Genomic DNA, 12,841 nt, shown 5'->3' with positions numbered 1-12,841 from the left:
TAAGTGTACTCTGAAATACCATGTCTGAGACACAGAAGCAAGCTCAAAGTGTTCCTTTTGTTTGCTTCAGCAGAGTGAAACAGATATGTTGCTGATTGCCCAGCTCCATCCCCAATGCACCAAAGCCTACACCAGACAGCTTACTTCTAAATCTTTATTTGTTTTCTACACAGAGAAAACAGGAATGTTGAAGCAGCAATATTTAAACACACTAGCAAGGAGCCATCGATCTGTGAGAGTGCACAAAATGCAACACGGGGCCATTTGTGCGGTGGTCTCTGCTAAGGGGCAGGATGAGGGTAGGTCCAGGAGCAGCCTCTTCAGACAGCCGGGAGAGCTCTACGCAAAGGTGGAGCCATTCCAGCCCACGTTGGCAGCGTTCATGTCGAAGTAGTTGATGTACACCCTGCAGAAGAGGCACAGGAAGACACAAACAATGACCTTAACTCATATAAATGAGTGAGACAGGACAACAGGACAGAGGATAGTGCTTCCCATTCCTCAGAAGAAATTTCAAGCTTAATTTTTACTGAAATCTAGCTAACTTCTCTGGTGGAGCCTCCAAACAGTCAATACTCCTCAGAGTCCCTGGAATTGTACTTCTTTTCTTTTTTAAAATACAAAGTCTTCTTCAGTCAGGGACTGTCCAGACACCAGACAGTTTTTGGTTAGCAGCCTGTCAAGATATTTGAGATCAAACGCTTTTGTTTCCAAATGCTGCAGTCCTTCACACGTGTCAAACAGGCAGCCTTACGAAAGCCAAGCAGGCCCTCGGGGCTGGCTCTGCACTTCTCCCTTCCAACCCCAGCACATCACTGGCAGCAGGTTCTTCCCGACCTTCACCGCTGTACACAGACACTCTCCCAAGGCTCCGCAGCCTGCAAGGGAGCTGTTCACAGCTTGCTGGTTTCTACTTTTGTCTTTCAGCTCCAGCCCGTTACTGCTCCTCCCTTGTGCTTTCAGCCTCCCATCACCAGAGGACACCACACCTCAGGGGTGAAAGACACGCCGTACAACTTGTCAGACCTCTGGTATTTTTTCTCTACTCTGAGAACAGGAAGCCATTTAACAGAGGACTCTCAAGGGAAAGATGTAGGCATCAAACTCTTAACTGGACATGAAAACACTGCAAACGATCACTTGTTTTTTTCTCAAACACACGGACTTATTCCTGGCTCTTTGTATTTTAAAATAAACTTTTCAAAGCAGTTTCAGAAAGCCAAAAAAATAAGGTTAAAATCACATCCCAGCCTTACCTGTCTGCAGATACATGCAAGTGCTTAGAGATCAGATCACACAGGAGCTTGGTGTAAGTCTTGTTCTGCTGCCCTCCTATTTTGCCGATGCTGTAAAGGCTGCAGAGCGCGCAGGGATCGGTGGAGCCCCCGAAGGACATCATCTGATCAGGTATGATGTGCACAGCGATGTACTGTGGTAAGAGAACAAACAGTTACAGCGAATCTCGCCTTCCCTCTCCTGATGCAAACTTGCTTTAGGTACCAACTTTACACAGTGCAGTTGTGTGCTGTATTGCGGCCCAGGCAGCTCCCCAGCGCTGCCCTCTGCCAGGCTCAGGGGCTGCAGCCCACACGGGTGGCACGCAGTGCACGCTGCGTGGATCCCCCCGAGCCTGGCTCTCAGAACGAAGGTTGTGTTTGTGCAAAGCCACAGGTGAGACGGCTACACTGCCGCTGCGCAGGGCAAAGGGCACGTGGCTGGAGGTAAAGGCCTTAAAACCGTACTTGTGTGCCAAAATTCACACCCTCAAATCACTGACTGAGCCACCGGGCCTGTCTGCAATTCAGCCTTACGGGGCTTTGGCTTCTCAGGCTGCAGTGGTCTGGCTCAAGAGGGGCCGTATCTGATCCCGCGATAACCGGGAGCAGCTCGGGGCGAGGAGGCAGCCCGGAGGAGAGCTCCGGTATCCGTTACTTCGCTTTGCCAGGCTCCCTGGCCTGGCAGATACCAGCCCCTTCCCCAAAACGTGCCGCTGGCACAACTCCGCCGCCGAAATCCCGACTCCCGGGCACAAGCGCGGACAAATCTCCGGCGTTGTAGGTAATCGAGCACCCAGTTCACCGTAGGTCAGGCCGCTGCTCCGGGCGGCCAGGCCGATGGGCCTGGGGACGGGCTGCAGCGCAGACGGAGGCAGCGGGAGGCCTGCCGCCGCGCCGCGGCTCCCTCGCCGCCCCCCGCCCCCCGGAGGGCTGCCGGGGTGGGGGAACGGGCACAAGCCCTTTCCCTTGGAGCAGCGGGGCCCGCAGTCCCGTTGTGCCCGCAAACGCTGCCCTCGGCGGCCGCGGCCCCTCCGCCCATCCCCGCTTCGCCCCGGGTGGGCGAGAGAGCGGGCGCAGCCCCGCGGCCGCCCCGCCGGGGCCTTCTCCTCGGCGCCGGGCCCGCCGGGCGCCGCACACGTGCTCGCCCCGTTCCCTGCCCAGCCCCCGCCGGGCCGCGGCCCTCCGCCTCCGGCAGCAGCGGCCCCACCGCCCGCCCTCACCTGCGCGGGCTTGCCGGTGGCCTTGGCCAGCTGCTGGGTGAGGTCGCCCAGCAGGCTGTCGGGCACGGCGTCCTTGCAGACATTGGTCTGGATAGCGAACATAGGCATGGTGGCGGCGGCGGGAGCGGAACGGTGCGATGCGGAGGGACCGACGGTGGCGGCGGCGGCAGAGTGGAACGAGGCGGCGGCGGCAGCGCTTTTAGTGGGCGCGGAGCCGCGCCGGCCTTAAAGGGGCCGCGCCCGACGGGGAGGGGAGGGAGCGGGGCGGCGGGGACTGCCCCCCCCCCCCCGCCCCGTCTGCTGCCCTTGCTGCGGCTTACGGCTTCCCTCCCGCCGCAGCGTCCCGGCCAGAGCTCTTCCCCCCTTTCCGCCGTGATTTGTTTGCTTTGTTACTGCCATTGAGCATTTTTGGGGGGATTGTTGTAGCTCCTCCCTGGAACTGAGTCCTGCCGCGCTGGGCAATTCATACATAACCTGGTATCAGCGCATGTGGTACTACCACTGTAGTACTCCCACTGGCTTTTGCAGGATCAGGGCCAAAAAGGGCTAGAGGCCCTAGCTTGGCAGTTGCAAAAAGGGATACTTGCCCTGGCTCCGAAGGGAATTTTTTTCTTTTGCAAAATGAAGGCACGTTTGTACGGTTTTTGTTCTAACTGCGTGCATAGCTTTAACGGGATGTAAGAGAAATGTCTGACTTGCTGACCTGTTAATTATTCTCTAACGTTTTTCAGTCAAATTGAGAGTGATCTATTACTCCTCAGCATCCTCATTTTCACATCACATTTTTTCTGCTGGAAAAAGGCAGAAGCGATCTGTTTTTGCTTAGAAATGAAACGGTGCGTGTCTATTCGGAGGTGAGAGGCAGCCTGCGAGATGAGCCTTCTGCTGGGCTGTGTGATGTGATGCACGTAGGCTGCAGAGGGCACGACTCCCCACCCTGCCTCTTACACCGCCGTGACTGCAGCGCAGTGCTTGGAATGACTCACGGGAAGGCTAAGGAGGATCAGGCCCAGAGCCCTCTCCACACAGACATTTTACACACAGAAATCGAGGACGAGTTAGTTTTTAACAAAGTCCCAGCACTGCTGCTGCTAGAAAGCTTGACCATACATACATGTTACACATGTGAACACATGTAGCCCTGAACAAAAAGTAAGGGACAGTATTGTATGGGAATGCTTTGGAGTGGCACAGGCTAGAAGACCGAGAACTGGCAGGACCAGAGCATTTATTTTTTTAGTGATTAACAGTGCTATTGAGAACTAATATCGTCAGCTCCCTGCCATTGTGTAGTGCCTCCCAGAGTTGTTGCATAGAGGTGGGGTGGGAATTCTGGCACCACCAGTGCGCTTGCTCTGCAGCCTGCCAGGCCCAAAGCAGCAGACCCTGGCCATGCTGCCACACAACAGAGACACATCTGTGTTTTCATTCTCCTTTGCCCCCTTGACTAAGGAAGAAGCAGTGCGTACATTTTCATAGCTTCTAAAGATGCATCTTTAGAAGTTAACCAAATACCAGTGTACTCGTGCACACCCCTCGCTCCAGTGATTGCTCCACACTCATGCATTCATAATACATTTTCTTGGTGAACAGCATCTGTTTTAAAACACAATTGCCTGTAATTAAAATAGGAGCAATGAAAAAATGTGTCTAAGAGCAAAAGACTGAAAGGTAAATTGTTTTGCAGAAATATACTAAAGAGCAGTCTAATGATGTGCCAGAGACAAAGAAAGCTTTTACGTTCCATTTTAGAGGGTATAAGGACCATTAACAAGTAGAGGTGGTCTTAATTGTACTAGTGCCATGAGGTACCTTAGGAACACACATTTTGGAGTTTGGATGCTCTGAGAATAACTCTGAAAGCATCTAGCATAGAAAGGCTTCAGAGGATATGTGGGGCAGGCTGAAGCCTTTCCTGGAGGCTGACTGCAAATAGCAGGGCTGGGGCATTCACAGGTTGCAGTGGTACATACCCACATGCATCACAGTCAAAACCTGAGCACAAAGCAACCGGACCGGGAAGGGGGAACCAGAAGAACATCAGAGAATGCTGGTGCTGTGGCTTCAAGAACAGGCAGAGGCAGCATTCTTTGACCAGGTGGCTCTATGAAGAAGGCAGACTGATTTCTGGAAAAGGGAACTGCCTCCCCATGGAAAGTTCTGCTGTGTTTAAGGGCTTCGTAGCTGTTCTCCGCAAGCAATTCTGCCAAAAGACTACCTACCTCATGCCATGTCTTTCTTCCTTGGGCAGCTCTGCAAGGCATTAAATGGAATTAAAAATATTTAATAAGATACACTGTATTTAGGTGCCAAGTAGCATATTGCTTCATTGGCTGTGCTGCTTTGCTTCACCAAAGCAGCTTTCATTTGTTGTCTGAACAAAGCATTTTTGCAGGTTGAAGTACAGGCTTGTATTTAAAGACTGTGGCTGCAAAGCAAAGCTGTGATAGGGACAAAATGGGATGTTCACAACAGAGCTCAGAACAGGGGTGAGGTGGGTTTGTTCTTCCAGAAAAAAAAAAGTCACAATACACCTAATTTTAGAGATTCAGGAAACAGATCTGTACTCAATCTTTCTGTTTCACTCTGGAAGCAAATGCTCTTATTTGACCCAGGGCTTGAATAATAAATATTTATATGGAAATCTTCTTTTTGTAAGTAATTCATTGCTTTGGCCTCTGGGAATGGCTCACTGTGCCTCTGCCTCATTTTGAGCTGTGCTCTAATCTTCACTGTCACTGCAAATTGTTCAATGGATGAAAAGGGGAGGGCAGAACAGTGAACAGTGGGTTTTTCCACTTACTCCCTCTGCCTATCCAGCGCCCTGGGAGACTCTTGCAGCATGAGTTTTTCTGCTAAGCAGCTAGAGGTGCATGTAGTGTTAAGATCTAAGGAAGACCTGGTCTGCAATCCATCCCTTTTAAATAAGAGGCAATCAAGTCTTTCCTCTTTTTGAAGGGAAGGCCATATGCCACATGGATAGCCACATCTATTGACTTAAATGTAAGTGTATTTTGAAATCAGGTCAATATAACTGTATTTAAATTTGGCCAGGCTGTCCTGCATGAATAGGGCAAAGGCATACCCAAATGGAGTGTTCATCTTCACACAAAAGACTGAGTTGTTTTTAAAAAAGAAAAGCTTCTGTTAAGAGTATTTTGAGAAAACACCTTCTATCTCAACCACAGGCCTTTCCAGAATAAGACAGTCTCAGTCATAAGGCTCCTGCTGGATTTTTACTTTTATTTAAGCAGCAGACAAGATGTTAAACAGCAGCGGGTAGCAGCAACTAAGGTACTGCTGCCTTTTGCGTTTGTGCCAGATACCGGTAACATGACTAGAAGTGCAGCACTCAAAAACCACTGTGAGGGTTCAGGAATAAGCTGTTACCACCCGAGGGCACCTCAACCAAAGGTTGTGTTGTTCCAACCTACGTCGCCAGCACTGATGTCAAAGAAGCTGACATAAATTCTGAAAGGGAAGGCAGACACCATTAGTTGCTGAGAGCAGAGCACTGCAGGCTGGCCAGGGTGTTCCTGCAGCAGGACACACACAGCCGTGCTGCAGACTGTCCCACAGGGCTTTATGCTTCTCAGGCCTGCACTGCGTCTCAGCAAGTTACACATTTCCTTTGCAAATTCTGGCAGGTATGTTCGAGTGTTGCATATTCCATATGCCCCCTCCCCCCTTTTAATGCCTTGCCTACTTGCATTCTGGGGTTCCTGGTATTTTTCTACTTCTTTTAAGGAGATCTCAGGATGCTGCGTTTTATTTACAGTCATTTCTGGAGCAGATTGGTGTACCTTCAGGAAAAGGACTAGAAATGCTTTTATTTAAGCAGAAGCTTTTATAATAGACCTTCACTTGTACCCCACAGGCAGTTGGGAAGTGTTAGTACATGTTACTCAAGTTATCAATTGATGACACCAGGCTATTCTGCCTGTACCTGGGGTTTCGCACACATGAGATCTGTGAGTACATGCAGTGCCTGAGCCTCCATCATTTTAACTAAGTGAAATTTTACAGCTTTTGGGCATGGGCATTGCAGCTCATGCAATTGCTCCTTTCTTCTTTTTAATTGGAGAGTTGCTCTATTGACTTGGCATTAAGCCTCTTCAAGCAGAATGTTAATAGAGGAACACTGAAGGACAAATGTGGGATTAATAGTTTTAATCTGTAGAAAGTCATGTCAGACAAGTTGCTGTATGAGCTCACCTGTCAGGTGGTATTTTCAGCTGTTTGTTCAGCAGGTCACAAAGCAATTTTGAGTACACCTTGTTCTCCTGCTCCCCTATCTTGCCAATGCTGTAGAGAAAGCACATAGCACAAGGGTCTGTGGAGCCACCGAAGGACATCAGCTGATCAGGAGAGATCTGTATTGCTAGATACTGTTGGAAGAATAAGAAAAGAATGTTATTTTCCTTTGCCATGTTAGGCAAAGTTTTGAAAATCCATGAAGGTATTTGTGTGCCTAAACTGCAGTGAAAATAGGTGCATGCCTATCACTTAAGCTTTTGAAATTCTCCTGCATGTACTTCATTGCACTTCCAGGCTTCCTAAACATTTTCCTGCAAGTCAAAGATGAGAAGGTGTGAAATACAATCACATTCCCACAACATACCCTTTGGGAGCAGGCACTGCCATCACAGTTCCTTCATCTATTGCAGAATGGCCGTATTCTTAACTAAAAGTACTAGCAGCACATAAAAATAATAATAATAATAAAAAAGAGCAGCCCCAGGCACTCAGAGATGCTTTTCACCACTTACTAAAGTGCAAATAGTTTCACTCTTGTTCTTAAGTTACCCTGTTGCAAAGATCCTTCCCTGCCTGCTGTCTTGCAACCTTCAACCCCAGTATGCCCAATTACCTACTGAATGATGGGTTCTGGATGCTCAGCCCAGGTGCACTGTTAGAAGGAGGACCCTGCAGTAACATCTTTACCAACTCTGAATTTTGGGTAGAAAGTTCAGGTGCTCCAAGAGCTCAGTGATCTGCAATACCTCCAGAACCTCCTCTGAGCCACCGGGCTCTCCCTGCCTGTGCGGGAAGGCCGGGTGCAAGTGGGGGTGTGCAATTGCATTGCTGCTGCCCTACGTTCCAGAGAGATTTTGCACCTCACTGGCTCCTGCTGCAGTCTTCCCTGCTGAGGTACATGTGAACTGACACAGCAGAGGTCTAAATCAACATCCCCCTCATTAAACAAAATACAGCCTAATCCCACTTTTGTTCTTGATAGCAGGAAAAATAGAAGAAAGTATCTATGTTAATATTAATGACGAGCCTGCAATTTTCCCTGCTGCTAATACACAGTGTCAGATCCACACAAGGAGGAATCCAGGGATCAGTTCCTTTGGCATCCATCTGGCTTCTGTTCTGTTCTTACCCACGTTTATTAGCAGCGCATCATTGAAACTCAGCAGCAATTAACCCTCTTGGTAAAACAAGCTAGCCTGAGTACCAGGAGTTGTCTGGGTAATTAGCCTTGGCTGTCATTTACAGCTTGTTTGGGTGCAAGATGCATCAGACCACAGCAGTACAGGATAAGCCAAGGCGATCCTGCTGAGGTACCACTTGCTTGGCCCTGTTCTTCCCTGGCTGGACACCCTGTGCTCTCAGTTTTATACCAAATGTAGGTACCTATATGCCTTTAACATCTACCCCAGAAGCAGATTATTATTAAAAAAAAAATCAAGCTGAAGTATTAATCAGCATTATTTTCTTCTTAGAGCAGTTTGAAAGTGTTTGAAACAGTTTCTCCAGTAGAAAAAAAAAACTATTTGATGAGAAATAAAAATCAGTATTTTTTTCAAATGGTACCATTTCCTGCAAGAGGAAAGCTCTGCATTCCAGCCCACCCTAATCCTTTCCTTCTTTCTGTGTTATAACTAAAAGACTCTCCCTTTCCTATTGCCTCCTTTGTCACGAAGAGCTTGCATGTCCTCTTCAAAAAAAATCTTTGTTGTTCCCTGTATATTTTTAAGTCCCATTACATATCCCTTCCACACTGCTGCACAAACCTGTTCCAGCTGCATCCCAGCCCTGGCCTCTAGCTTTATATTCAGGAGCTGTTATGCAAGAACCACCAGATGACACCACTCCACACCGCCTCCCCCCCCCCCCCCCCCAACAGCAAGTACTTGTTTGCTAGATTGATAAAAAAATGTTTTTTGAAGAGGGATAGAACACATCAGTTTTACATAAGAATTTCATTATATTACTGCATGTGTTGGAAAAAAAAAATAATCTTGCTCCCATTTACAGTTTAGCCTGCTTTCTGTGGAGACAAGGCTTATACAAGCCTAAAACATGCTTCTGTTCCCCAAGATAACTAACTTTGGCCAAATTTGGCAGAGATTGATTTCCTACATGTCTAATGAGACTGGTTGATTTCATAGAGCTCCATTACTGTCCCTAGAGAAAGAGGGACCCCTTTATCAGACATCAAACAATCTGCCTGGAAGAGATACAGTAGAACCAGGCTTCTCCAGGTTGGCTGGCTTTTTAACTTGACATCAAATCAATTTGACGAGAACATCCAACCATATAAAACTGTCTTTTAAAGTCTACAGCCACAAAACAACAAATAGAAATATTCTAATTATCAGTACTGAACTGAGAATTTCTAATTGGTCAAAGAAATGTCAGTGTTATTAACCATTCCACCACTGGTAGGATTGATGGCACAAGTCCAATGCAGAACCTGACTGGAAGTCACAGAAACTTTTAAAATTTTCCTGCAAGATCTGACTGAAATCTTGCTGCAGGTTAAGCCAGCTGCTTCCTGCCTTATGCCAGAGAGGAAGGAAAAAAAAAAAATGTTCCCATCTTTTCCATAACAGCCTCCTTCTTCAGCCTTCTCTCTTCTAGAAGAGCCAGAATATCTGTTGATCCTTAAATTCTCTTATTTCTCTAGTGTTTTTGCTTTGGTGCATCTCTAATCTGCCTACCTCTTTCTCACAGTAGAGAGGATGGATGGAGTATTCCTGCTGAGGCTTACTTCCACCTTGTGCACAACAGATATGAAATTCCTCTCCTCCCAAGTATTGTCTTAACTCTTATTCATGTTGTAACCCATAATGCTCCCCAAATCTGTTCTGCTTATATGAATTATTCTTTGTCTTTTGTGCAGCTTGACTTACTAATCAGCTATTGAAAGAAAGCTTCTCGATTTGAGAAGATACCTCTAATTACATTCTTGAATTCTTACTCTGTCTCCTGTGCATACAAGCTATTGTCATCTGCACACCCAGTCCACTGAGTTATTAATTGGAAGTGTTGACTAGATCTGAGCATGACACTACTGTGGAACTATTTAAACTGTTCCTGGTTTTGACAAAACCATGCCAGCTGCTCAATTTTCCTCTTACCATTTTTAAGACATTCAGAAGTTTGCTCTAATATTCCCAGTTATCCCACTTGGTTTTTATGTTTGGGTCCATTTTTCCCCCTTCTTCACTTCTCAGGACACTTCCACCTGTGTCAGTTATCAAACGATTGATAAGGGGTTCTGAGACATCTGTTGCCATCTTAAGTAGTCCAGAGTGACTACCATTTCAGAGCGCTTTGTTTCCATGAAGAGCAAAGATCTGCTCAAGAACTTCAGATGTCCCAGCGGGCAGAAAAAGGTTTGCTGGGGAGCCCTCGGAATCCTTTCTGTAGGCACCAGAACTTCATTCTTTCTACAGTTCCAAAGCATCACTCCCAAAGTAAAATAAGAAACATTTTGTGAAAACACTCATTTGCTAGTGAATATATAGACAGTGTACTTCACCAAGCTGCTAAAGATCTACAGGCGATTCATTTAAGTTACTACTGCTACAGCAACTGAGTAGCTCATGTTATAAAGCTTATAGCTCTATAGAGAAGCTTTCCCTTTGTTTTTTGTATTCATCAACAGTCTTCAGTAAACAACGGATAGAGTGACTAGTGACCTTTCAGGATTAAGAAAATGAAAGCCTCATAAGACCCTTAACAACAGTCTTTCAGTACTTTACCTCAGTAGCATCTTGCCAGGGGTTTTGGCAGGTAAAAATGCCTCAGTTTGCTAATGAAACCAGCAAGCAGATTTTATTCTGGTGTTTTGACTACAAGTAGCAAGATGTTACATGGGTATTTTGCTAAATGTCCAAGCAAGCTGAATGCCTTCTTTTTTCTTCAGCTGTAACCACTAGGGTACCGGCAATTTGGTGGCAGGTAACAAACATATTCATCAGGACTCAGCAAGGAAGTTAGAGGGTGAGGCTTGCTTTCAGTCAGCTAGATTCTTGAGATATTCACAGAGATACCTGTGTATACATACCCCCACACATCCAGTGTCTTGACCTACATGGAATATCATCATACACAAAGCTAGTTTAAATACTTTAGGTGTTTTAAGACCTCAAAAGAGCTAAGTCACAGCAAACGAGTATTTGACATCTGTACAGAGAGAAGGCTCTAAATACTGGTGAGCCATTAGGTATATTAGTTTATAGAGGCTATCGCTGAGAAATAGCTCATTGCATAGGCACAACTGACTAAATAAGGAAAACATTTGAGCATCTGTTCTTACCTGTGCTGGTTTGCCCATTGCTTTTGATAACTGCTGGGTGAGCTCTCCCATGAAAGGCTCTGGAACTTTATCCTTACTAATGTTTGTGTTAACAATGAATTTAGGCATCTTTGGATTGCAAGAGGGCTTGCTTTCAGCTTACCTTCTACACGGCGTTGTTCCTAACTCACCTACAAGACAGCTTACCCCACCATGCTAGTAAGTACCTCAGGAGCCTTTAAATAGCCGGTGGTACCTTCCCCAGGTGCACCTGGAGGGGTGGGAGTGCCTGGGGAAAGGCGAGGCTGCATGTGCCATCTGCAGGCTGCTGGCTGCTAATGCAGATAGTCAAGGTGTAGCTTTCGGGGGGGGGCGGGAAGCGGGCTTTTTGCACTCTGGAAATCAAAGCATCCAAAATGACACTGGATACAGCCTGATCGTGAAAACCATTGAAAAAGCAAGTGTTTCAGGGACTGTTTGAGAGTGGGGGAGTGATAATGTGCCTCTTCATGCAAGTCTCATAATTATTTAAAAAATTTAGATGGACACCTTAATTGTGAGGTCTGGGGCTCTTTCTGTGGAATAGACCATAACAGAAAAATCCCAGTAACACATGTTGTGGAAACCTTCCTGAACTGTGACTAAATCATGACAAAGATGCCTTAAAATCAGGGTCTTGATTTTCCACTGTGGTGAGCACTGGAATCTACATACTCAGAGGAAGCTTGTTTTCAACTTGCTCCTTCGTTGTGCACATAGTCCCATAACAGTCAACAGGATCTCCTGAGAGACAGGAAATCCACCGGCTTTCTAAAATGAGAGGGTTTTATCTAGAGCGGAGCATGTGGCTGTGGCAGAGCTGGGATCAGTTCTCTTTGCTGCCTAGTAGAGTCTTACATGAAAGAAGTGATTTAGAGGGGTCATATGGCATTTGGTAGGGGGTGTTCGCAGTGAGATGTGTGTGTGGAAAGCAGGTTGAAAATGCTGACAGAGATAAAATAAATGGTTTGTTAATCTCTCCGTGTTAAAGGTGATGGGTGTCTTTATGCCCAGTAGTTTCTGTGAGTTAAGGGCTTTCCTACTCACTCCATTCCCCGGTCTGTGGAAAAGAGGGAGAGCTTTCTATAGTTTGTGCTAAATGTTTGTACTGCAATGGTGTAATTTAAACAAATACTTTTAAATGGTGAAAAACCTCCATATGAACATGTTTAAGTTGATTGTGTGGGGTATGTTGATTTTAAGTCAGTTCCTTCACTGTAGCGCCCTTGCTGTAAAAAGCCAGCAAATAAAAACTCAGGAGATGAATTACTATGTGACAGTGTTAATCTACAGCTTATGTTAGTGGATTGTGCCTCCTGTATCCAAAGCATTCTGAAAATAATGAAAATCCTGAAAAAAAATCCAGAAATAAAATCTGTTTGTACAAACAGCCTTTTCAGGGCATGTTTCCTATGTCAAAGCACTAAAAACAAACTCAAGTGACAGCTCTATCTGTAAGGAGAGGAACTGCTGTTTGTAATATTGATGAATCTTTTCTGCAGTGATTAGTTGAAAGCAGGTGGCATGATCCAAAGCATTTAGTCACAAATCATACTATACTTGTTCGTGGTCACTTGGAAAAACTTGGACTGTATTTCCAATGAACTTCACAACCTATTTTTTCTGCTGGGTACAATAGTCACTCGTTATTCACAGTTTGCTTACATAACAAGAAAAACATTTCCAAAACAAACTCTTTCTCCTCTGAAAACATCTGATGTAATTCCCAGAGGCTGATGTACCAGGTTGGAAATCAGATCCTTAGACACCAC

The 12,841-nt window shown here is 46.2% G+C and overlaps 2 protein-coding genes across 2 annotated transcripts; both read right to left on the bottom strand.

Moving 5' to 3' along the window:
• Positions 1-140: 140 nt before the first annotated feature.
• LOC115346500 (macrophage migration inhibitory factor) lies at positions 141-2,846 on the bottom strand. Its single transcript, XM_030026587.2, has 3 exons — positions 2,498-2,846; positions 1,257-1,429; positions 141-406 (listed from the first exon to the last, which is right to left on the bottom strand). Exons 1-3 carry the CDS (start codon positions 2,603-2,605, stop codon positions 340-342), a joined length of 348 nt encoding a protein of 115 aa, XP_029882447.1. The 5' UTR covers positions 2,606-2,846; the 3' UTR covers positions 141-339.
• Positions 2,847-5,841: 2,995 nt separating this feature from the next.
• On the bottom strand, positions 5,842-11,161 carry LOC115346323 (macrophage migration inhibitory factor-like). The gene is made up of 3 exons (XM_030026237.1): positions 11,052-11,161; positions 6,713-6,885; positions 5,842-5,968 (listed from the first exon to the last, which is right to left on the bottom strand). Exons 1-3 carry the CDS (start codon positions 11,157-11,159, stop codon positions 5,902-5,904), a joined length of 348 nt encoding a protein of 115 aa, XP_029882097.1. The 5' UTR covers positions 11,160-11,161; the 3' UTR covers positions 5,842-5,901.
• Positions 11,162-12,841: the final 1,680 nt, after the last annotated feature.

Source organism: Aquila chrysaetos, chromosome 9 (assembly GCF_900496995.4).
Source record: "Aquila chrysaetos chrysaetos chromosome 9, bAquChr1.4, whole genome shotgun sequence".
Classification (NCBI taxonomy): Eukaryota; Metazoa; Chordata; class Aves; order Accipitriformes; family Accipitridae; genus Aquila; species Aquila chrysaetos.
The sequence above is the reverse complement of the archived record's forward strand: the minus strand, read 5'-3'. Positions and strand labels throughout refer to the sequence as shown.